The 19,513-nt window shown below is 45.3% G+C and overlaps 1 protein-coding gene across 7 annotated transcripts in view; it reads right to left on the bottom strand.

The window, feature by feature from the left end:
• The window catches only part of AKAP13 (A-kinase anchoring protein 13), a 1,053,268-nt gene that overhangs the window by 197,340 nt on the left and 836,415 nt on the right, over positions 1 to 19,513 (bottom strand). For all 7 annotated transcript variants that reach the window (XM_069222739.1, XM_069222736.1, XM_069222738.1 and 4 more), the window contains one exon: positions 1,499 to 1,566. In XM_069222739.1, coding sequence (XP_069078840.1) covers positions 1,499 to 1,566 — 68 coding nt within the window. The remainder of the gene's footprint in view (positions 1 to 1,498; positions 1,567 to 19,513) is intronic.

The raw sequence follows: 19,513 nt of genomic DNA on the forward strand, positions 1-19,513 counted from the left end.
GCCAAGAACATCAGCTGTCCTACTGACCACCATATCATAAGTCGTTCCCCTCCTCTGTAGCCACGGTAGGAGGAGACAGCATACCAGCGTCTGGAGAAGTGTCCAGTCCACTGGTGTCGCCCAATCCCTGTGCCCAGTCTAAACATGGGTCATCCTGGTATTCGTAAGGGTCCAGGGACCCCTCCAATCCTTTCCATAAATCGCACCCATAGGAAAAAAGGGTCAAAATCCAACCTCGGGTGAATAGGCCCCTTTGAAGACAAAGGCGGCGGCGGCTGACGCCACTCCGACTCATCGGGGAGAATATCGGGTCGGCATCGATAGAGGGCACTACCGACGTCAGGAGCGTTGACAATCGACCCGGTGCCAGGGAAGGTTTCAGTGGTGCAAGCGGATCCAGAGGGGACCTTGGTGGCTGGGGCCGAAGGTGCAGAACCCAAACGCCCCTCAACCGAACTCTTTAGGCCCGAAGGATCAGTAACGGGGTCGGTCTGCCCAAAGATGAGGTGCATGGCCTCAAAGACTTCCTTAAGTTAGGCGGCGATCGCTCCGGCTCCCAGAAACTCGGGGAAGCGCGGAGCGGACCTTTAAGAAGGCTCCGAGGATGGAGACCTTGAGCGTCGATGCTCCTCCCGCATCGCCTCAGCCGAGCGACGAGGCTAAGTTGAAGTGCGATGAGACCGCTTTGACGACGACTTCTTACCTGCACCCAAAGATTTTGAGGAAGAAGAGTGGTGATGGCTCTGTGAATGGTCACAAGACCTTCCTCTCGAGCGAGACCGGAACCTATGCGGAAACTACTCGGAGGATGACTTCGGGTCGTGGTAGCGCTCTAGACACCACAGACAAACCCAATGCGCATCTGTCACCGACATCATGCAGTGACAGTCCTCGCACGGTTTGAACACGGTCTTCAGGGACATTCTTGACACACCAAAAACTCAGTAGAAAACATGAGATAATGGTTGAAATTGGTCAAAAAGAGATCAGGGTAGCTCTCTCCGGATCAGCGTGCAGCATGGAGAGAAAAGAACTGACATCAGTGCGCTGAGGTGGCGTCTATGTACTACTCCCAACGTCATCACGCTGTCTCCGACGCCAACGACGCCTGCGGAGTCTACCGACGCCACCTACCAACGCGCAAGGGTATTGCTCGAAGAAAAATCTCTGGATTCAGTCTGACGCCTGAGGGAAATTCTAAGTTAAGGAATCTGCAACTAGAAGTCTCTATCAGATACAGTACACAGATTCACTGAGAGAACTAGGACACATTAAGTTATGCTCCATAGGATTTTCGTCACACACATCTAGCATATAAATAATATATGGCACATGAAATAAACTAGCTAGGTGTAATATTTTGAAAAAAGTGGGGTTGGGTGGTCTGCCTACAGATGTTTGCCTAAACTGAATAGGATGTGTACCCCTTCCTTAAGTCATCCAGTTTTCTTGTAAAAGAGTTACAAACACACAGAGTAAAAAAAGCATCACTACTTACCTTCATTTTCACCATTGCACACGATGCATAACTCTCTCTACAGCCTTTGTGCACAATTGAATTACAATCTAAAAAACATAAATATGTAATTAAAAGTTGTAACGGTTCAGCATAAAAAGGATATTAACAAATAATGTTACCAATCAGTTCTGTATTAGTGATATATAATACAAAGCACATGCGAGATGCAAGGATGACGTTTCTGCAAGAATGAAGAAATAAATGTGCTCCACAGCAGAATTAACAGATCACTAAACTTATACAATGTTACTGCAAGACTCCTTGTAGGCTGGGGAGATTGTGTCTAAGTGCAAACTGTATAGCATTCTGGGGGTTATTCTAACTTTGGAGGAGGTGTTAATCCGTCCCAAAAGTGACGGAAAAGTGACGGATTTACCACCAGCCGTATTACGAGTCCATTATATCCTATGGAACTCGTAATACGGCTGGTGGTATATCCGTCACTTTACCATCACTTTTGGGACGGATTAACACTCCTCCAAAGTTAGAATAACCCCCTCTGTCTGGTTGGCTGACTGTGTACCAGACACATGTTTTCTATATTGTTCTAGTGTGTGTTTTATAGTGTGTGTGCTCATGGCGTGGGCAAGTTGAAGGTGTCAAAGTATCAACTGACTGGCACTTTGGCCAATAATAGCAAGGGACTAAGCAGGGAGTTTGTAAAGCTTCCGAGCTGTGTTCTTTGATTCACAATTAAATAGGATGAGGATTAATCATTGTCATAGCAGCTGTGCATCACTTGATTCCTGTAACAATGGATTGCTTTTAGGTTATCAAAAAATTAAAAACCCTTTTTCCACATCTGAAAATATAAAGTTAACACTGTTTATAACATACAACTCTTCTATTGCTTAGGCTCAACATATGTGCAACTTAAATACTGAAAGATTAAGTGGGGGGGGATTTATGATTATATGCACTTGTTTTAAGTCTTATATGAGGCACAACACTGAGATAAGGCTCCTTCCTTGTTCTAGGAAGGTGAAGGAGAGAGAAACAACTATACAGCAGTGATCTAAATGTACAAGATGTACAAGATGTAAAAATATTTGAGCTGAGGTGTTATTCTGAAAGAAGTGGATGCGAAGTAAAACAATTTTAGGAGTGGGGCTCTGGTGTGCTGTGGCAATATTCATTATCAAGTACAGGGTGGTAAATGAGTAGCAAAGGTATGGGACTGACACATTTGAATAACCATAGTCTGAGAGTACAGTGCTGGAAACAAGGTAGTGTCTAGAGTAGCCTGGTGGTTCTATCTGGCATAAATGTCATTGCCCTTGCTCACCATATTCACAATTCCATGATCTTTCAGAAAATCAGGTTCAGTAGCGAATCTTTTAGTTATGGCACAGAGAGGGCGTTTACTGTCTCACCAGCTTCACGTAAACCATAACAATTTATCACACACACACACACACACACACACACACACACACACACACACACACACACACACACACATATAAAGGGGCGATAGTTCAACTGTCATTCATAATTTGGCTTCTGCCTACCACTGCCTACTGCATGGGCTCAAGTACTTAATTTGACAAAAGAATAAATGCTGATACCCAAAATTTTTCTATCGAGGAGGTCTGAGTGGGGGAGGTGACCCTTACCTGCAAATTCAGCACCACTAATCCCCGACGCCTCTGAACACCTCTGTCATCAGCTGCAGTCAGCCTTGCCAGAGAGAGCAATTATTTTACTTTTATTAATAATGTGGGTCATGGAAATAATGAAGGACTATACACTGAATGGTGAGGGCTCACTATTTTGTCTTTCCCTCTATTTCTATGTCCTTTGGAAACAGAAGGACTAATCTGCCCTCATGCGGTGCTCAGACCACAACTGGGATTGCAACAGTGTTGTAGTTGGCAGTCCCCAGAAACAAGTCCCAATGGTGTCCACTGGAAACAATTGGAACAAATTCATTATTGCATTGGGCAAGCAGTGCAAATTTACCAAAAAGAGGTGCACTTCACAGTGTGAGGGATGGTGGACCAATACCTATACTCTACAATGTTATTTTATTTCCATTCTTTAACCTTATTTTATTGGTGTGTTAGCACTTTGACTTCAGGTCATGGCAATTCAAAGCCAACAATACAAAATATTTGAGTATCTAAGTGGTGCCTTCTACACAAGCCAATGTTTATGTCCTGAAAAAATTAACATACTCTTCAGAGACAACTTCCTCTTCTGAGAAATCGTCCTATGGCTGACATAAAAGCTATAAAGAACAGGCTGATTTACTGTGTTTGGGATGTCCTCACATCAAGAGGCCTGGCGTGTTCAGATCTCTTTTGGTCCTAAATGACGAGCACATCTTGATGCTGGACCTTGGCTTGAGAAAGTACAGAACTGACAAAATCCATGTATGACTGCCTCGCAAAAGATGGTTTGGAAGGTGTAGGACTAGGTTGGAGGGGAGGAGGGGTGGTGCTCAGACTGTGAGGAGTGAGGCCACCTCTTGAAGAGTGAGGAGGAAATGCAGAACGCTGCAAGACCTATTCAGCCAGGGTCAAATTAAATCATTTGAACAAAGTAAAGAATACTTCAGCATTACCAAAACAAATCGAATCCAATGCTGCCAAACTAAGGGTCTGATTTAGAGTTTGGCGGACAGGTTACTACGTCACAAACGTGACGGATATCCCGTCTGCCATATTATGATCTCCACAGGCTATAATGGAATCGTAATATGGCAAACAGTATTTCTGTCACAGACGGAGTAACCCCGTCCACCAAACTCTAAATCAGGCCCTAAGATTATGAGTCTCCATCCACCAGCCTTTCCATGGCAGTGAACACCGCCATGGAAAGGCTGCCGGAATAGGGGTGTCGGGAGTCCTGGGGGCCCCTGCACTGCCCATGCTCTTGGCTTGGGCAGTGCAGGGACCCCCATGTACAGCCCCATCACGCATTTCACTGCCCGAATTACAGGCAGTTAAATGCGCGACAGGTGCTGTTGCACCCGACACACCACAACATTGACGCAGGCTCAATTCCGAGTCGGCATCAATGTTGTAGCAAGTGTTCCGCTGGGCCAGCGGCACACTCCTAATATGGTGGGCTAAAGACCTCCATTAGTGATACATGGTACTTGGGCACTTACAGTACATTACTCCCCTTACAGCTGAAGAGTGTTGGCTGTGGGAAAAGAACTTTTCTCCACATACTGTAGGCATGCTGACATTTTGGGAAGAAGTCTTGGGGCATATTAAAGGGACCTTGGGCTTCTCTATCCTGGTTGACCCTGGACTGGTGATGTTAGAGATAAATCAGATCGGATGGATCTGACAACACACAACTGGGCACTTACAATATGTATGGCAAGGGGTGGAGCGACAGATTATAGCTGTATTCTAGTACTTTGCTTCAATGTACTAAGGCACCTTCTAGCAATGGAACTGCTAACAATTAACTTGATCCAGAGACAGTGCAAATTCACGAGATCGAAATCCTTGCTGAACTACTTTGAGATGAGCACCACTGTCCTACACTCCAGCACTTTAGGCCCTCCAGTTGTTCAATTGAGAATAGACCCCTTTGACTTTCAACATTCACACACAATCCTTCCCCACATTCTAATGCACTGGGGAAGATACGCTGACTGGGGACTCCTACTAATCCTAATTACTATTTGGCACCTCCAACAGTTTCACTACATGGCCATAACTACACAACTCCTTGACTCAAAGACACAGCTCCACACTCCTGGACTCTCGCTGGTTCAAGTTCAAACAGGGATGGGGCGGACACCCAGAGATTCCCATTCAAGATGGTATAATCATAGAATGGCAGTCGAAAGCTTGATCAATGAGGTATAAAGAATAACTACTAGCCAAAAATCAAATACAAATAAGTTGAAGTAAAACAAAACATTTAAACCTAAAATGGTATGCCAATAACTGGAATTTATAATTTAGTTTCCATTTTACTGCCAATGGCACTATCTGAATCATGCATGTGTGAAAGAATAGGCTCAACATAAAAGGCAGAATATATATTTCTGCATACAAATGTAATTGTAATCATAATAATATAGCGCTTACTAACGCTAACGAGGTGTGATGAATTAAGTAGCTACTTTCAAGGATGAAGACAAGGGATAAGACTGAGCTTGAAATAACAAATCTCAACTGGATGAGAGAAACGTTAAAGTTCTCATATACATGCCTTTTTTGGATGTCCAAGGTAAGTTCATATACTTGTTCATGAAAGAATGCACAATTAACCCTCTGCTTTCTACATTAGAATTATAGTTCTTCAACAAATCCAGTCATGAATAGACAGTAGACAGGGAAGACTGATTAAGAGGCAATAAATGAAATACATTGGCTCATATAAATTAGGTATGTTTGTGTATTTACACATATATTTGATGTCTTAGGCTCATTAAGATTGTAAATATATATTAAAAAAAAAACTCACTATGGTTAAGAAATGAAACAAAACCGAATTCAACTGAAATTGAGCAGTTATAGTTTGCTCCACTATCCTAGCTCACCACCCCATGCCCTAATGCACTGCTCATGACCTCACACATCACTTTTAAAATCATCAGTGAATTCACTGGTGACATCATATATTACCTCACCACTGACACCATCAATGTGACATTTACTCAAGTTCTTTTAGATACATGTATTTATTGTTTTTAAACATCACCTTACCTTCAAGCCCAGTGAGGATATAGGATCATGGACTTTGGCTGTCCACATAAGCCGTTTGGAACTGTTTCAGTCAGGCCCTGTACCCAGCCCCTGTACTCCCTTAATCTACTGTATGTGGCTTTAGGCCGAGTTTAACAAGTTACTTACCTTTGGTAACGATTTATCTGGTAGAGACATATCCTAGCTGCAGATTCCTTACATTAGAATTTCTTTCAGGTGCCAGACTGGATCTGGAGAATGTTTTTTGAGCAGTACTCCTGCATGCCGTCAGGTGGCGTCAGTCGACTCCATTTGCATTGCTGGCATTGTGCTTGCAATGATGACATTGCGGTCGTATTTAGGCGCCACCCCGGGATGCTGACGTCAGTTTCATTTCACGACTTTCCAAACCAATAGAGCGGAGCCATGAAGAACACTGAGCATGATGAGCCAAAACTAGGGCCCTGAAAAGGAATCCCTGTCCCTAGAAATCAGTTTGCAGTGCGGGGAGGATGGGCTTCTCAGTAAGGAATCTGCGACTAGAATATATCTCAACCAGATAAATCATTACCAAAGGTTAGTAACTTGTTCATCTGCTAGAGACTTCTAGTTGCATATTCCTTACCTAAGATACTCAAGCAATACCATCCTCGGCAGTGGGCTGAGAACCAAGATCATACTAGAAAGTCCTGCAGGACCGAATGGCCAAAGCAGTCGTCTCTGCAGACCTGACTGTCCAGGCAGTAATGTTTAGTGAACGTGTGCAGGGATGCCCATGTTGCTGCCTGACAGGTATCCAGGACAGGAACTCCGCATGCTAACGCTGTGGTGGCAGCAGTTGCTCTGGTTGAGTGAGCATGCAAGCCCTCAGGGTGTTGCTTATTTGCCAAAGCGTAGCACATTTTGATGCAGAGCAGTACCATTTGCGAAATGCACTGTCTTCCCTTTCTTCGCATCCCACATATCCAACAAAGAGTTGATCGCCCACCTGGAAATCTTTAGTACAACTGAGGAAGAACGCCAATGCTCTTTCTGGATTCAGACGGAGGAGTAGCTCCTCTTCATGAAAGGAATGTGGAGGTGCGTAAAAAGTAGGCAAAGTGATGGATTGGCCTACATGAAAGGGCATAACAACCTTAGGAAGGAAGGAAGCCCTTGTATGGAGCACCACTTTGTCAGGGTTGACAGACAAATATGGTGGCTTGGAAGAAAGAGCTTGAAGCTCACTTACTCTGCGAGCAGAGGTGATGGCGATAAGAAATACAGTCTTGATTGTAAGGAGCCACAGGGTAAAATTGTGCAGAAGCTCAAAAGGAGCACACATAAGGTAAATCAGGACCAGGACCAAGTCCCACTGGGCCATAATGAACGGGGTCGGAGGAAACAAATGGGCGAGTCCCCTAAGGAACCTTCCAACAATGGGAGACTTGAATAAGGAAGGTTGGTCTGGCAATGTAAGAAAGGATGAAATGGCCAATAAGTAACCTTTAAGGGTGCCCAAAGCAGAGCCCTCCTGGGCCAAAGAAAGAACGAACAAGAGAACCTCAGAAAGAGGTGCAGAAAGGGGATCAACAGACTTCTTGGTACAACAGGCCATAAATTTATGAACACGACAGGGGTATACCATTTTGGTGGAGGGACGCCTAGCTGCCAGAATAACATCACAGACTTCGGATGGAAGGTCAAAAGGTGTCAACTGCAACCGCTCAATATCTATGCAAGAAGGCGAAGACTAGACAGGTTTGGGTGGCTAACCGTCCCCTGCTGCTGCGACAGAAGAGCCTCCCGAAGGGGCAGTCTGATCGGAGGATCCATAGCCATGCTCAGTAGCTCTGGATACCATACTCATCCTGTCCAGTCCGGAGCGGCAAGGATTACTTGGGCCTGGACACTCTTGATCTTCTTCAGAACTCTTGACAGAAGTGGTGTAGGTAGGAAGGCATAAAGGAAGCCTGAGTTCCACTCGAGCCAAAAAGCGTCGCCAAGCGAGTGCCGCCTTCGACTCTCCAACACGCAAAACAGTTGACATTGCGTGTTCTCTGCGGAGGTGAACATATCTAACCAAGGCTCTTCCTACTGCTGAAAAAGGCCTTGCACCTGTGGACAGCCAAAACAAGTATATGGAAGTAAGCGTCTTGCAAGTCCAACTCTATCATCCAGTCTGCTGGGTCAAGGCAGACAGGACCTGTGTCAGAGGATGAAGAGGCCTGGATGACAAGGCTTTCAGGCATGGGGTGTTGGGACAGGAATTTAGGGTAGTTCGGGGCAGGGCCCATGGTGGCGGGTGATTGTCCTATTCACAGAAGCCTCTGTGCTGGGTCTGGACCAAGTTCCCAGAAGGACATTGGTGAGGGCTTCATTAAATGGAAGGAGAAGCTCTGAAGTGGATGCACCAAGCTGAAGCACATCTGTCAGGAGGCAAGTCCTGACTACAACAGAAGGAAGGCCAAGGACCTCAGCCTTCCTACTGACCACCGTGGAGTAAGACGCTTCCTCCGCCATAGCCACGGTAGGAGAAGAAAGCATGCCAGTGTCTGGAGAAGTATCCAAACCCCTAGCCTCACTCAATTCCTGTGCCCAGTGCAAGTCAGGGTTGTCTAGCTGGTATACAAAAGCGTCCATTGTCCCCTCCAATACTTCCCCATATTAGGACCCATAATAAAAAGGGCCAGAATCCAACCTGGGGTGAGAAAAACCCATTGAAGTCGGACCTGTTGTTGAGTGACGCCGCCCGCTTCGGGTCGTCGGGAATGAGGATTGGGTCGATGTTGATTGTGGGCCCAACTGGCGTCAGGAGCGCTGCCGTGTTTGCTGGCACCGGGGAAGGATGCGTTGGTGTAGGAAGTTGGCTCTGTATGTACTATTTCAAAGTAAGAAATAGAATGCACAGAGTCCAAGGGTTCCCCACAGGCAGTGTGAGGTTGGCATGGCATCCTGAGGGGAGTGCCATGCCGACTTAGTCATTTTCTCCCCACCAGCACACACAAGCTGGCAAGCAGTGTGTCTGTGCTGATTGAGGTGTCCCTAGGGTGGCATAAGACATACTGCAGCCCTTAGAGACCTTCCCTGGCATCAGGGCCCTTGGTACCAGGGGTACCAGTTACAAGGGACTTACCTGGGTGCCAGGGTTGTGCCAATTGTGGAGACAATGGTACATTTTAGGTGAAAGAACACTGGTGCTGGGGCCTGGTTAGCAGGGTCCCAGCACACTTCTCAGTCAAGCCAGCATCAGTATCAGGCAAAACGTGGGGGGTAATTGCAACAGGGAGCCATTTCCTTACAGTTGGCATGACCGGTGTTGGCACGGATCTGACAACAGATCCAGAGGGGCCTTCAGTGGCTGGAGCTGAAGACTGTGGCACAGAACCTGAGGGGCCCCTATTCGATCCCCCCAGGCCCTAAAGGCACCACCCCGGGGGGCTGATGCTCATTTTGAAAAGCTCTAGATACCAGACTCTCCATGCTCAATCCAGAGCCACTAGGATTACTTGGGCCCGGTCGTTCTTGATAACTCTGGGCAGAAGTGGAATGGGCGGAAAGGCGTACCGGAGGCCTGAACACCACTCGCAATGAAAAGCGTCGCCTAGCGATAGCCCCCTTGGAAACTCCAATGCGCAAAACTGCTGACATTGCGCGTTCTCTACGGAGGCGAACAGATCTAACCATGGCTCTCCCCACTGCTGAAAGAGTCCTTGCGCAACCTCGGGATGGAGATATCATTAGTGATCCGCTAAGCATTGTGGGTGAGTTCGTCCGCCCTGGCGTTCAGATAACCTGCCAGGTGTTGAACCACCAGGGTTATGCCCTGCTGGTCCAGCCATGTCCAGAGACGCAGAGCCTCTTGACAAAGGGTCCACGACCCCACACTGCCCAGCTTGTTGCAGTACCACATTGCGGTGGTGTTGTCTGTGAACACCTGCACTACCTTCCCTTTCACAACAGGAAGAAATGCCTTTAATGCTAGTTGGATAGCCCGAAGCGCCAACCAGTTGATATGGAGCCCGGATTCCGCCGGAGACCAGAGACCTCTGAGCTTCACCTCTCCCAGATGCCTGCCACATCCCAGAAGTGACGCATCTGTCACTACTGTGAGATCTGGTTGGGGAAGGGAGAGGAGTCTGCCTTTGACCCAATTGCAGTTCACTAACCACCACTGCAGATCCTTTGCAGTCCCCTTCGAAATCTGAACCACGTCAGTAAGATTTCCCTGATGGTGTGCCCATTGGAACTTCAGGTCTCACAGCAGAGCCCTCATATGCCACCTGGCAGGCTTGACTAACAGGATGCATGAAGCCATAAGTACCAACAGCCGCAGAGTCTGTCTCACTGAAATCCAGGATAGAGGCCGAAACATCGGTATGATAACCTGAATATCCTGGACTCGCTGCTCGGGAGGTTAGGCCCGATACTGCACTGTGTCCAGAAAGTGAGCTTCTGAGAAGGAGTCAGGTGTGACTTCGGCACATTGATAGTGAACCCCAGAGAATGCAGGAGGTTCGCCGTCGTCTGGAGATGGGTGAAGAGAGCCTGGGGCATGGGAGCCTTCAACAGCCAATCATCGAGGTAGGAGAAGACTGAAATCCCTGAGCTGCGCAGATAAGCTGCTACCACCGCCATCACCTTTGTGAACACCCGAGGGGCACTGGTGAGACCGAAAGGGAGCATGGAAATTGAAAGTGCTCGTGGCCCACCTTGAACCGCAGGTAACGCCTGTGGGCAGGCAGGATCGGGATATGAAAATACGCATCCTGCAAGTCCAACTCTACCACCCAGTCTCCTTGGTCTAGGGCAGACAAGACCTGAGCAAGAGTGAGCATCTTGAATTTCTCCTTCTTGAGGAGGAGATTGACGTCCCTTAAATCCAAGATAGGGCGAAGGCCTTTGTTCTTTTTGGGAATCAGAAAGTAGTGGGAATAACAACCACTGCCTACTTTTGACATCGGGACCCTCTCTATGGCTCTCTTGGCCAAGAGAGCCGTAACTTCCTCATTGCGCAAAACCAAATGGTCCTCCATCAGCCGTTCTTTTATTGGAGGAAATGAGGGAGGAAAAAACTGGAAGGGGAGGGAATAGCCCTTCCGTATGATCTGCAAGACCCATTTGTCCATTGTGATGGAATGCCAGTGAGGGAGATTAAATTGAATCCTCCTTCCAACTGGACGGACATGGTCCTGCAGAACCACACTAGGAGGGCTTGGGCGCAGTGGAGGGGGGCTGTGTGGTGGCCGACCACTGGCCAGACCCTCTGGGTCTGATGGTACCACGACCACGTCCTCTCCTGGGATGGTGTGAAGCCGGAGGACGGTGGCTGAGTTGTGGCTGGCGTGGTACCGCCCCTTCCCGAAGCCTCGAAAGGGGCGGAAGACAGGCTGCTGTCGAGTTGGCACTGAGAGGCCCAAAAATCTGGCCGTAGCTCGAGAATCCTTAAACATCTCAAGCACGGAGTCTGCCTTCTCACCAAAAAGACGAGAGCCATCAAAGGGCACGTCCATCAAACTTGACTGGACATCCTCTGAAAAGCCAGTTGAACGTAGCCAGGCATGGAGACGTAGGGCCACTGTTGATGCAATCGCTCTACCCAGCGAGTCGGTTGTGTCCAATCCACACCTGATAGTAAACTTGGCTGCATCTCTCCCATCCTTGACAGCCTGGGTGAGTGTCTCGTACACCCTCTGGGACCTGGGGCAGCACCTGTGCCACCGTATCCCATAAATTATGGGAATAACGGCAAAACAGGCAAGAGGTATTTACTGACCTCAAAGCCAGGCTGGAGGAAGAAAACATTTTCTTTCCAAGATGATCCAGCCTCTTGGATTTCCTATCCGGGGGAGCGGAAGGGAAGGCACCTCGGGAAGTAGAGGCTTGGACCACCAAGCTCTCCGGGGATGGGGTGTTGGGTAAAGAAACTAGGGTCCCTCGGTGCGGGTCTATGGCGCGGCCGACTGTCCTATTCACAGTCACCCCTGTGCTGGGTTTGTGCCATGTTCCCAGAAGGACGTCCGTTAGGGCCTCATCGGCTCTGATGTAGTCACCCCCAGCTGAAGCACCTCTCTAAGGTGATACATCCTGACTGGTACCGTGGGCAAATCTCGGTCCAAGACCTCAGCTGCCCTGCGCACCACCTTAGCATAAGAAGCTCCCTCCTCTATAGCCACATTAGGAGGAGAGAGCATAGCAGTATATGGAGATGTGTCCAGTCTGCTGGCCTCCCCTAGATCCTCATACCAGTCCTGTTCTTGTTCCAGGTCATACTCTAAAGGGTCTTCAGACCCCTCCCACTCCTCTCCTGTGCCTGGCTGTTCAGAATAAGGCTCAGGCAATGATCTGGGGCTAATTGTCGCCGTCTAAGTCGGCGTTGTTACTCCGGCTCATCCGGAATGAGGATGGGGCTACCACAGGTGGGCGCTGGTGGTGGAGGAAGCGTCGACGTCTGACCCGGCACCGGAGGAGGTGGACTGTGAGGGACAAGCGCCGGTCTGGATCTGGTATTGGATCCTGGGGTCCCCAACGGCGCTGAGGCCGAAGCCGCCGATGGCGAACCCGATGGGGCCCAAAGACCCAACGAGGGTGCAGCCCGCTCAAAAACAAGGCGCATGGCCTCGTAAAATTCCTTTATTTGAGCAGGGTCGCTCCGGTCCCCAGAAAAGGGAAATTAAGCTTAATTTCTTTTAAAATGACGACAAGCTCCTGTACACCATACTTAGGACTTACCAAGGTCCTCCGAACCGTTGCTTCCCTGGGACGGATGAACCATTTATTCTTGGTCATTTTAACCTTAACTCAGAGTCTTCATACTGTTTGAATCGATACATAAAAACGGACTTCTTGATTTATCAATTAAGGACACTAGGTGCTACCGTACCTCGCCTCTTTTGATTATTCCGTCCACTTACTACCAAGATGGCTACAAAACACTTCTTTGTTGAAGCACAGGCAGGCAATCTGATATTAGCACTGGGACAGTTGGATCTGTGGAGGATCTGCGTCCTTAGATATCTATATTGTTTGGCCTTAAATTACTCCAAAACTACTGGACGGATTTGCAACAAACCACAAAAAGTGTATTCTGAGGAACAGAATCTAGCTTTGTGCAAAATGTGGTGTAATTCTGTTTAGTGGTTCGGGCTGTAAAAGTATCTAAAAGTCCTATTGAAAAATTCATGGGGAAAACACGTTATGGGACCCCCCCCTTTTCTCAGCTCCCGCTTGATGGATCACCAGAAACTTTCAAGACAGAAGCTGAACTGACCAAAGTATATGTTTTGAAAATTTAGTGACGATTCGAAAGTGGTGCCAAAGTTCTAGGCAAAACAAAAATGCTCAGTCTATGGAAACTAGATCCTAACTATAACTAACTAGTGGCGACTGCCACTAAGTTATATATATTTTCAATGAAAACAAAAAGGTTACAGGGATGTTATAGTTGGGTTCTGAATTTACTCATACAAAACCATATAAATTCAGCACTTATAGTTACAGGTCTTTTAAGTAGCTACAGCTAGCACCCTAAGGTAACTAACTTGCACCCTTGCCATGCAAAGTTTTTTAAAACAATAATTGTATTCCTAATGTTGCAGTGATAATATCTAAGATGCCATACAAGATCTCATCGATTATATCATATGTGGAGTAGTTAGCAGGGCATGGCGAAGGCGCGAGTTAAAGTTACCTTAGGGCTCGAGTTATAGTTACTTAAAAGAACTCTTTAACTGCTGAATTTCCATGCTTTCGTATAAGTAAATTCAGAACCTAACTACAACTTCCCTGTAACCTTTGTTCTTTCAGTGAATTTCTATTATTTTTAAACAGAAAGCAATTTTAATTACAATATGTTATTCCAATCCTTGTCGCGCACGGCCGTGCACAGCAGGGTTGGTGCAAAGGCCTTGACTGCAGCCTGTCCCTTATAACCACCCAACCCCGCACCACGCACATCCTTTAGTTGTGGGCGGCGGAGGTAGGCCACTGGACCTGTCGCTGTCAGTTGATCTGTGAGTGGGTGCGTGAGTGGGCGCATGAGTCTCTGAGTGCATGTATGAGTGAATTAATGAGTGTGTTTTTTCTTTCAAATGTTGCCATATTCGTGAATATCGCGCATGGTGATGCAAAATTATGTTAAACTCATATTTGCCCCTAAAACACACCTCTAGGGTCAGGGTACATTCACCCTGACCCCTTATATCGTTTCCAATTTGGATTTCAACCCACGGGAACCGTGTCCCGTGAAATAAAATGGTGGCCGCAACTTTCTAGTTAGGTTGCGGTCAGCCAATTGCACGCTTCATTTCGCACACCTATTTGCGAAAAAAATTACAGATTTCAATCATTCGTGAAATATTTGCAATGTCATCGCAGCCAGAGATATACAAATTAATTTTCTATTTAATATCTCAAAAACTATCAAACAGATTTACACCAAATCAGCGAAAGCGTGAGCTGCGTACCAAAAGCTAGCTTTCTGCCATATTTGGTGTCATTCCATCCAGCAATTCAGGCTGTAGACGTGTCCAAAGGACCTATGAAAATTAACATGGGAAACGCAACTTTTTTCACCCCTCCCTTTTTCTCTGCCCCCGCTTGACGGATCACTCAGAACTTTAAGTGCTCATGCTCAACAAGAATAAGTGCAACACTTTTTTGGGAAGGTTTTGTGAAAATTCGCCAAACCGTGCCAAAGATACAGGCAAGTCAAAAAACGCTTTTTCTATGGAAACACAGTCCTAACTATAACTACCTAGGGGCGACTGCCACTAGGTAATATATATAGATGTGCATGTGTATATGAGAAAGTTCTACAGAGTAGAAAGTCGATAGAAAGTGAAATATATGGGGAAGAAGGAAGCGGTGCACTCAGATCAGGTTACTCATGTAGTAGAATTTACGCACTGAATATCTTTTTCTATGGTGGTGAATATTTATATAAAATATGAGGATTTAATGTTTTGCCTAAATCTATGTTTTGACACTGTTAAATTATATGTGCATAACCTGCATGTAATGGTTACTGTGGCTACGTATGTTTTTATGAAGATTTATTTTTCTTAAGGTAAAAATCACTTTTATTCCAATGTAGTTTTGATAAATGAGTGGGTATTTGAATAAAATGAATTCAATTCCCTGACCTTTTTATAAAGCACAACAAAGCATACCAAGTAAAGAATGAAAAATTGGCTGAGCTTTTTCCAGTCTATCAGAATGGATTTGACACCTAAAGCAAGGAACAGGTGAAACAAGCGAAGTTCTGCTGGTCTGAGCGATTGAATGGGGTGCATCCAAAAAATCAGCTATTGAATAATAATTTAGCACTATGTGGGTAACAAGGGATTTTTGTATGCAATCTTGAATTTAACATATGTGCAGCAAGATACAATGTGGATGACATTACTTATTCCTTTCTTCACAATTTGATAAGGCCCAGTTTGTAAAGATCCAGAATGCTTTAATAATTATCCCTAGTCTTGTATGTCCTAGTGACATAGCAATTCTGGCTGTAAATGGAGAATGCCTACTCCTCACCAAGTTTCTGACTGAAATATGTATTGATTTGTGGTTAGAAGACTGTGTATTCCATTTACTGATTCAATATTTAATTATTTTATGTCAAGAATAATTGAGTAGTCTGATATTTGTACATCCACAAGGATGGAACCTTACCTATCTCTTATAATAATGAACACTAAACAAAGCTTTCTATTAACCAGTCTAAGTTTGTGCACTCTGCCCTTTATCATAGCTTTCCCCATCCAGGGTACATTTTTTTAGGACCCTGCGCCTTTCTATTTGATGCACATGCCACTTCATGCTCTTTTGTACATTATATTCAGCCCACACCAGTCATTGATGCTACGCGTTTCTCGCCAAACAAATTTCAGAACATATAAGGTAGCACTGGCAGTTTTATAGAAGCTAGAGACATTAGATATTTGTCATGCAGTTCTAAATTTCATAAGGAGTGTCATTAGATTAAGGAACTGATATGAATCAGGACTGCCACATTGGTAAGGTTGTACTTTTATTGGATTTTTAAATTAGGATAGAACCTATTTGTAATGAATTACATTCTGAATCATCTTGTTATTATAAATCTCTTGATCGATTTTTAAGATATTTATTGTAACATGCATATAGGATGATGAAGGTGAACTGTAATGTGTACTATTTTTATTATCATGAGATATCAGAAAATCTGAAACATATGTTGATGTTGTGCATTTGTTTTGATTATGTTCTTTTATGGGTTTTTCAGGAAAATAAAGATTGACTGACCTGAATTATTCTTGTATTCCTTGGAGCAAGTAATTAGCATAATTTAGCGGCTACATGTGCCAGATTGGACAGTTTCTTTAATATAGTAGGTAGATTGGGACTGTGTATTTTGCCAAACTTCTGTAGGTCAATTTTGAGCTTTAGAAAATTATAAAACTCCATATTTATGCTGTTAAGGTTCTCATTGTAGTTCTGCAAGGGTTTTTGGATGAATGAGGGAGTCTTAGTCTCTCATGAGGTTAATTACTTTAGAAGCCCACTCAAACCAGAACTGTGTCTTTCAATTGATATTTCTATTAATCCATAGGAAGGTACTGCTCAATCTTGACATTTGGTATTTATCGAGTGTTTGAAGGGATTCCCTTGTTCATTGTAATAAATTGTGAGACTGTGAAATGTAAAAATATTTGGTTAGCACAACAAAGCATGGAGTTATGGGAGGGAGGAAGGAAATCTCATTCAACTGGCAACCATGTTATTATTTGTGCATCTATGTTGAACCAAATGCCCCCGTCTCATACAAAATGCTGTGTGTTATTGCCAGGGTTCCAATACATTGATACTCCTTGTTTACTTTAATTTAATTTAAGCTTTAGTGCGGGTCACGACCAGTGGCCGACACCGGGGAGGGGTGCACCCGAGGATTTTTTTTTTTAGCCCTGGGAGACAATGAAGAGCTTCCGTGTCTCCCCCCGCAAACCCACCCTCCCCTTTGTTTTCCCTATCGGAGCAGGAAGCGGCCTGTGGGGGGGCGATCGCGCCAACCCCAGGGGTTAGTTTAAAAAAAAAAAGGAATTGACAGGGGCTCGTCCATAGGCAGGGCTACCCCCTATGGGGGCAATTTTTTTTGTGTTGTAGTTGTAGGGTTTCCCTGGGGGCCATTTTGGCCCCAAGGAGACCCTACAACTACCCAATTTTTTTTTTTTTACATATTTATATATATATATATATATATATATATGTATATATATATGTCAATCTATGTAGATAGATATGTCTATCTATCTATAGATATATCCAGGTATATATATATATATATATATATATATATCACTTTTGGCAGTGCATGTGTGGTTTCCCTGGGGGTTGCAATCGGCCCCCAGGAAAAACAGACCCACATATAAAAGTGATGATATATATATATATATCTATATATATAGATATATAGATATATATATATATTTATATATATTTGCCACCAGTTGTTTTAGGCAGCAATAAAAAAGTCAAGAAAGTCTTGTGATTAAGTTTCTGCTACAAAAGGATCAGACTTTTGTCTAGTGGCAGTTGTAGTGCCATAAACAAGCGTAGAAGGTGTATATGACTACTGCAAAGAGCAAATCTGTATTTTAAGTAAATAGCTGAGTACATTAGTAAAGTCAGCCACTACCTGCGCTATACAAATGAAATGTATGTGCGGGGTGGCTATGGAGAGATGAAGAGCACGTTTGCTGGGTGGTAATGAGGGAATCCGAGGAGGAGGACATGGGAGTGGGAGCACCAATAATGATTGTTGGACTGGGCGCAGGAGGTGCTAAAGACTGTGACGAATGGTATTTGATAAGGTGTTTGAGTGTCTGATTGTGGGAAGAAGCGCAGGTAAGGTGGCCTCAAAGGATGCACGTATCACACACCAGCAATTTTCTGACTGTCTATGTAGGCTAGTGTTTTAGAGCAACAGTTTAGCCAATAGCAGAGATGGCATCTTGATGGATGACTGCTGCTGACGTCACTCTGGTTATAGAGGACAGCTCTGACATAGGATCAGATACTGAGACAGCATCTGAGGGATAGGACAATGACTCAGACTCTGGGAGTGATTTTTCAGTTGGAGAAGTCCCATTGAATAACTCCTTCCAGTAAATTGTGAGGGAGGTGATGAGGGCAGTCCTGTTGTCCCTTCGCAAGCACAGTCTGTGCAACAGGGCAATAGTGGGTTAGCCCAACCCAGAGAGCAGGTGAATGCGGGGGCAAGCACAGAGAGGGTGCTCTCTTGTGAGCTCCCCAATTTAGTTCAGCCCCGAATTCCACTGCCCAAATTGTATTGTGGAGACATCAAAATGATCTATCACAAAACAAACTGGTTTTGTAAGGCAGGCACCTGTGTTTTTGGTCCTGGGTTCGGCAGCTATATAGGGAAACATACTAAACCCAAACATTTCTGGAAACTAGACATCCGGGGGAGTCCACAGAGGTGTGACTTGTGTGGATTCCCCAAAGTTTTCTTACCCAGAATACCCTGCAAAGCTGAAATGTTGAATAAAAACTCTATTTTTCTTGCATTTCTGTCACACAAACATTCCTCACCTGTCCTGATAAAAACACTGCCCCACTTGAGTGCCTATACCTAGTGCCTGCGTAAGGAATGGATCACCCCAGGGTCAACAGTTGCCTCATGTAAGTACCAACATTGACCGTTGTGTGATCTATTCCTGTCGCGGGCACTAGGCCTACCCACACAAGTGAGGTACCATTTTTATCGGGAGACTTGGGGGAATGCTGGGTGGAAGGACATTTGAGGCTCCTCTCAGATTCCAGAACTTTCTGTCACCGAAATGTGTGGAAAAAGTGTTTTTTTGGCCACATTTTGAGGTTTGCAAAGGATTCTGGGTAACAGAACCTGATCAGAGCCCCACAAGTCACCCCATCTTGGATTCCCCTAGGTGTCTAGTTTTCAAAACTGTGCAAGTTTGCTAGGTTTCTCTAGGTGCCTGCTGAGCTAGAGCCCAAAATCCACAGCTAGGCACTTTGCGAAAAACAGCTCTGTTTTCTTTGTCAAAATGTGCTGTGTCCATGTTGTGTTTTGGGGCATTTCCTCTCGCGGGCACTAGGCCTACCCCCACAAGTGAGGTATAATTTTTATCAGGAGACTTAGGGGAACGCTGGGTGGAAGGAAATTTGTGGCTCCTCTCAGATTCCAGAACTTTCTGTCACCGAAATGTGAGGAAAAGGTGTTTTTATGGCCTAATTTTGAGGTTTGCAAAGGATTCTGGGTAACAGAACCTGATCAAAGCCCCACAAGTCATCCAATCCTGGATTCCCCTAGGTGTCTAGTTTTAAAAAATGTGCAGGT

This window comes from Pleurodeles waltl, chromosome 3_1, assembly GCF_031143425.1.
Source record: "Pleurodeles waltl isolate 20211129_DDA chromosome 3_1, aPleWal1.hap1.20221129, whole genome shotgun sequence".
NCBI classification, from domain to species: domain Eukaryota; kingdom Metazoa; phylum Chordata; class Amphibia; order Caudata; family Salamandridae; genus Pleurodeles; species Pleurodeles waltl.